This window comes from Gekko japonicus, unplaced genomic scaffold (genome assembly GCF_001447785.1).
Source record: "Gekko japonicus isolate JY-2015 unplaced genomic scaffold, Gekko_japonicus_V1.1 scaffold5244, whole genome shotgun sequence".
Classification (NCBI taxonomy): Eukaryota; Metazoa; Chordata; class Lepidosauria; order Squamata; family Gekkonidae; genus Gekko; species Gekko japonicus.
The window spans coordinates 51,899-58,500 of record NW_015167209.1 but is presented as its reverse complement, the minus strand read 5'-3'; the positions used below and the strand labels follow the sequence as shown (position 1 = coordinate 58,500).

Sequence of the window (6,602 nt, the reverse complement as noted above, 5' to 3'; positions counted from 1 at the left end):
ACCTTCTATTTCTGAAAATTCTTTCCACATCATTTAAGTCATATAAGTTAAAGGGGGTCCCATTCCTTCCGTCTGCTTCCTGGGCTCAGCACATAGCCAAAATATTATACTGTAACAGGATGGGACAGGCAGAATCTTCAGGAAAGAAGAAAACCGATAACTAGGGCAGCTCAGTCACAAAAGGGAAAGGGAAACAGAAGGAACATCTTGCCTCTGAGGGAGGAAAGTGAACAGGGCGTCAAAGTCCCATACACTTCTGTCATTCTACAAATTGTGTAAAAGAATTGTTGAGGAAGGCATTTTTATAAAGGGTGTAAGGCTGTAGTATAATAATGGAGGGTGCTTTTATAAAGAATGCATGACGGTAGTCTATTCCACTGTTTATTATATGCATTGTTTTGCTCTTTTAAATTTTTTATTTCATTTTTTGCATAGTTTTGAGTATGATGTCTGATTATTTTTTTTTTGCGAGGTTTCTAATTTTGGTGATCCTAGTCTTGTTGCATTGTTTGTTGCCTCTCTCAGGTTTCTGGATTGCATTGTTTACCAAGGCTGATTTTGCACTAGAGCTGCCTCGATGTTGCGCTGCATTTTGACTCGCGGCTTCGCCCGATTCCCCCCGCAGTTTCGTGATCCTGTTTTTTGAGGATCACGAAACTGCGGAGGAAATCAGGCGAAGCTGCGGGTCAAATGCAGCCCCACGGCTTCGGGTGTGAAATTGACCAATATTATCGGGGCAAACGGCAGCGCAACATCGAGGCAGCTCTAGTGTGAAATCAGCCCATATGTAATCTGCCTTGAGTCTCAGTGAGAGTATAAATAAAGTAAATAAATAAGACCCTGTACCTGCATCTTCCCCCTCCTTGCCTTGCTGCCATCCATTGCTTTAAGCATTTGTATTTCAGTTTGGCACACTTCCTGTTTCACCCTAGGGACTTGTATTGCCATCATCAGTATATACCAGCTAAGCCAGGGTTACCATGTTTTGGAAGCAAAAAAGAGGACATATTTCCTGACTGACTACTTCAAACAAGTGATCACTATGACAAATCTCCTTTTAAATACCCCTACTAGTTAAGCTGTGATAATTGCTGCTAACTAGGAATATTCCTAACCTTCCAACCCAAAAGAGGACATTTTTACCAGTTTTTAAAAAATAGCCCAAAAGAGTATGGGCAGCAAAAAGGGGGGGGGCATATCCTCTAAAAAGAGGACATCTGAGGTAACCCTAAGCTAAGCAGTGTGGGAGATCAGTTATATCATTCCGAGAGCTACTTGGAGATGGACATGCAAAGACGATAGTGGCAACTACTCTTTTCAGGGACATGTGAAATGGTGCACAGACTTTTGGCGTTTGATCATTGCCATGGTACAAAGTATACATTTTCAGTCATCTCCCTAAATATATGACATCAAGAGAGAAATGAACCTTATCTCTCTGTATTATAAAGCTGATTTGGGGTGGCATCTCTCCTATGGGATGGCAGGATTTGATTCACACCAAAATCAGTTGGCTGCCTGAACTGCCACTCCCAAATTCTGCCAGTTGCTGGGTGGCCACATGGCCTCAGTCCTGCCCACACGTCTGGCAGCTAGTGTGTTGCCCTCAGTGCACACACCGCTGCTGAAGACGATGGCCGCTCCACGGCCAGGATGTATGGGACACTGAGGACAACCATGGTGGTGCCGCGCTGGTCAGCCGGCCACCCAGGGTATCTCCCCCGATTTCTCAGGCCCCTGCACCACCTTTCCCCACTTGCCGGCCACGGCAGCCGGGCGGGGAAAGATCTCCTGAGGCCCCTGCGCAACCTTTCTGAGACCCCTGCACCACCCTCTTCACCGAATCCCCCCCGCCTGGCTTCTACGGCTGCCCACAGGCCTCCAGGAGGAGCGGGTGGTGTGGGACCTCTGGAGGCCTCTGCGCCACCTTCCCCACACGGCCGCTGAGGTGGGCCAGTGGCAAAAGACCTCCGAGGCTGGTGAGCAGGAGAGCCCGCCCAGAGCCCACCCACCCCCTCCTCGCCTCCCTGTCTGTTCTTCTGTCCTCCCGCCAAAGCAGGCGAGTGGGAGAAGCCACCCAGAGGCCCCCTGGCCCCCTCTTGGCCCACCTGCAAGCGAGCCAGAAAGGGGTGCATTCCTGTCTGCGACGGGCCTTTCTCCAGTATTCCATAAAACAAATTCCTATATAAGGCAAATTACTGTGATGAAACATGGGACTTTGTGGTAATATAAAGCATTCTAAATAATTTATTTGAATAGCCTGTTATGTTTATTTTCCAAGATATAATTTTGATGTATATGGGACAAACTAATAGCAAGGCAATCCAATCAGATGTTTAGCATAATTTTGTTTTAGTATATATGGCCGTATTGGAACTTCAAGGATAAGAGAGGGTTCACATTTTGAATTGAATTTAAAAATTAAAAAATGGCACGTCTGTAATACTACAGTTTGCAGGATAAATGGGAAATCTGGTTGGAGACAAATGGGAAATCACAGTTTAGAAATGATTTTGTTTATAGAAATTAGGGGCCAACCTCTGTGAGGGCCTTTCCTCTGCAGCTGAAGCATTTGGTTTGTTCTGTTGCAAACCAGGCAGTGCTCCTCCCCACCAGTTTCCTCTTTTTCCTTGTCTTGTTACTTTCAGAAGTTGACTGTGGCGACATTTTTCACTTAAACAATTGCAGTTCAGCAGTCCACATGTGTCCACAGCAGTCAAAGTTGTTTAAGTACACAGAACTAGGAGGGTGCTTTATAAGGCAGCTGATGATATAGTTATAATGGTGCTTCACAATTTCTTAGTTGCGCTACCATTACATAACCCCTAATGTTGCTTACTTTTCTACATTCTGCCTCACCTCCAGCTAAAAATATGGCAGCATGAGCTGCTTTGTGAAGGAAAAGCACACATTCCTTTATAGGTGCCAAAAAGAGAAGGAGACAAGAGCTGGAATAGGGTAGCCCACTAACTGGAAGTATGGAGCCAGTGCTGAGCCTGGGTGAGGTGAACTGTTTCTCTGCTAGTAGCGGTGGAAGCAGTCATAAGCATCATCTACTCTTCTTGTGGTTCCCATAAAAGCCCGCAGTCAGCCAGCCAAGCCTATCCTGCGGGCTACTCAGCTCTTCTCCAGTTCTTTCGCTATATCTGGCCTTGATGTGGAACTTGCAAGAACATTCTAAATATTCTAAATAAATGTGATGTGCCCCTTCTCCACCCTTACCCCCAACACAGTCCCCCCCCCCCCCCCATTCTGTTCTACCCACATTACTTTGTGTTCTGGTATCCCAGTGCCTCTTCTAAATTAGTGATTGGCTGCTTGTGTTTGCACTGGTTGTAGGAATGGGAAATTTAATTTAGTGGGGATATATTAATGGATGGGAGCAGTTTTTGTTTCCATCTGATAGCAAGGCAAACAATAGCCCAGCACCAGTGAATGGTCATTGTGTAGACTGTCTCTAGAGCCAAGTCATTGAAATGGTTGTATAGTTCAGGGCAGATAGGCAGTCGCTCTATGTGAGAATGCAATTCACCTGTCGTGCAGTTGCATAGTCATCTCTTCCCCTAACCCCACTGATGTGCTTTCTAGTGAGAACCATGCTTCTGTAAGATGTTGTGTGACTCTTAGATGATAATCTTTTTATTTTTCTTTCTTTTAACAGTCATTGGTGCAAAGATAACTACATGTATACAGTGTGGCGAGGAGCTCTGGAAGACGGCTAACACACAGTCATGTCTTCAGTGTGGCATGCAATTTCAGCTCTCGGCAGAGTTCTTAATCTTAAGGTGAACTGCAAGAACCTGGTATGCCTCTTGGTCTTCACCATAACTGTATGTCACAGTGCCTCTGGGATGTGCCCTACATCTTGTATATGTGCTAGTGACATTGTGAGCTGCACTGGCAAGAATCTTTCAAGGGTGCCGTCAACACTCTTCAAGCATATAAAAAGGCTGGATCTCAGTCACAACCGAATTGGGATTTTGGATCATGACTGGATGCCTGTACTACTAGAGAAACTGAACACCCTTATTGTCAGTCATAACAGTATTAGCAGTATTTCCTCTGGAAGCTTTTCTCTAACTCCAAATGTCAAGTCCTTAGACTTGTCCTCCAACAACCTGAGGTCACTGGGGAGCCCTGTCTTTCAAGAACTGAGAGTGCTGGAAGTTCTTCTGCTTTACAATAATTATATTGCACAGATTGATTCTGCAGCCTTTGGAGGAATACACAAATTGCAAAAGCTGTATTTGAGTTACAATTATCTCACAAAATTCCCAATAGAATTGTACATTGGGAAATATAAACTCTCAGAACTTGTACTGTTAGACATATCTTATAATCGTATTCAGACAATACCTATTCATTACATAAATTTAGTGCCAGCCAGACATCTTAGTGGAATTTATCTTCATGGGAATCCATTTTACTGTGACTGTACTCTTTATTCCCTGTTAAGCTTTTGGTATCTTAGACACTTCAGTTCCGTGGAGGATTTCAAGACTGAGTACACTTGTGCGTTGCAATCAAATTCCAGAGGCTCTAACACTCTGCCTTTATTGCATGACAACTATTTGAATTGCTCCGAAAGTACCATTAATGGCTCTTTCCATGCGTTTGGGTTTATTCACGAAGCCCAAGTTGGGGAGAGGCTGATCGTACACTGTGACACTAAAATCAGTGATGCAGGCACATACTTCATTTGGATCAGTCCAGACAATCGATTTCTGGAGCCCAACAAGACAACTGAACACTTCAGAGTGTTTCGCAATGGGAGTTTGGAAATAGACGAGGCCCAGTATGAAGATGCTGGGCTTTATTCCTGCACTGCAATAAACAAGAGAAGATTATTGAATGAAACTATCGAGGTGAGGATAAATGTCAGCAATTTCACAATGGACAGGTCTCACTCTCATGAAACGTTCAATACCGCTTTCACCACCCTTGCCGCATGTGTCGCTAGTATTATCTTGGTACTTCTGTACCTCTACCTGACTCCGTGCCCTTGTCGGTGTAAGGCAAAGCGAAAGAAAAAGAAGTCGAACCAAAGTAATGCTCACCCATCAATTCTGACCTCCAGTGCTCCCCATGAACTTCCATCAGATGAAAAGAAAGCCAGCAGCGGTAAAAGGGTGGTCTTCCTTGAACCTGTGAAAGAGCCAAAGCCAGGACAGAATGGGAAAGTAAGGATGTTCCCCAGTGATAATGTCATTGCAGAAAGTATCTTAAAAAACCCTCGAACAAAGTCGGACTCGGATTCCGTGAACTCTGTGTTCTCAGACACACCATTTATGCCATCCTCTTAGTATTCTGCCTGTGTTCGTTTTGTACAGTTTCTCAGTAGTTTCCCCTGCCTTCAGCTAGCCTTTTTAAAAAAGAGACTTTTTCAAAAAGTGCAAGAAATCACTGGAATAATTGTCTGGTTCTTCCTCCCATCAACAAGACAGGGACGGCAAAACATGCCATTATTGTATAAGCTTGAACTAAAGCTGGGGAGGAGTGCTTTGCTACGTGTTTTCCTAGCTCTCTGTTAGAAGGAGGTCCAGTTATGGTATATGCTGCTGTCATTTTAATCTTTGTGCTTAAAATAATTTGGGTATAGTTTGATGGGCCATGCTTATGTACTGCTTCCATTCACTGAAGTGAGCTTACATTGGAGAATTGCCCCATCAAGTTATGCCCTTAGCTTGTTACCTGTATCAAGCTGGTAGTGTTATAATATCAGGGAATAACAATGAATATGCCACTTAGAACTTAAAAAGAAAGAGATAAGTAGCCATTTATTAAGCTTCTGGGTTCTACCTTGAGGCCCTGAGCATATAGTAATACGAATGAAGTTATACAAAACATATTATTCCACATGAGTTTTTATATAAGCTATGAAACAGTTTGATTTTTTCCCCTTTTTTATACTGCAGTTTTAATAACCAGAAACAGAACATATGAATGTTTGGCATATGAAACTTTTACTAAATTTAAACTTGGGCAGAAAACCACTCTGGGAACAGTCCTCAGTAGGTCTCCGCAGAAGTAAGTCCCTTGTTATTTAGTGGGGCTCCAGAAAAGTGTCCTTGGAACTGCAGCCTCTGTCCTGTAAACCACTTAAGCCTCTGGTGTTTGCATTCTGAAAGGGGGCAGGGCTTCTGTCCTAGCACAACATCTGGAACAGGACAACATTCAACACACATGGTCTCTCCACCAGCACCAAATGATGTTGTATTCGTAAAATGTAGTTCAGAGGTTTTTTAAAAAAACAACAGCCCTTTCTTTTTTGGAATGTGGCTACTTAAGCCTACCTGCATCTACTTAAAATGTGCTTAGGTGGTTCATGGATTGACCATAAAATGCCACGAGGAAAACAAAATTCATTTTTGTAAGCTGAGCAACCAAGATTTGTGCAATTAGGTGTTTTGTATAAAAGATTCTGCACTTTGAACACTTTTGCTGACACAATGTGAGCCATAATGGAAACCATCAGCCTTGAATGGAATACAGCTGGTGCAGCCAGAACTCCTGAACATCAGCAAAGTAATAGTTTGTGCCTGTGGACTTTGCCTTCTAGAGCTGACAATGGGACCTGGTTGCATGCAGTTTGCTGGACTGCA

The 6,602-nt window shown here is 43.7% G+C and overlaps 1 protein-coding gene across 1 annotated transcript; it reads left to right on the top strand.

The window, feature by feature from the left end:
* The first annotated feature begins 3,731 nt into the window (after positions 1-3,731).
* Positions 3,732-5,421, top strand: AMIGO2 (adhesion molecule with Ig-like domain 2). Its single transcript, XM_015413165.1, has one exon. The coding sequence runs from the start codon at positions 3,732-3,734 to the stop codon at positions 5,301-5,303; it is 1,572 nt and encodes a 523-aa protein (XP_015268651.1). The 3' UTR covers positions 5,304-5,421.
* Positions 5,422-6,602: the final 1,181 nt, after the last annotated feature.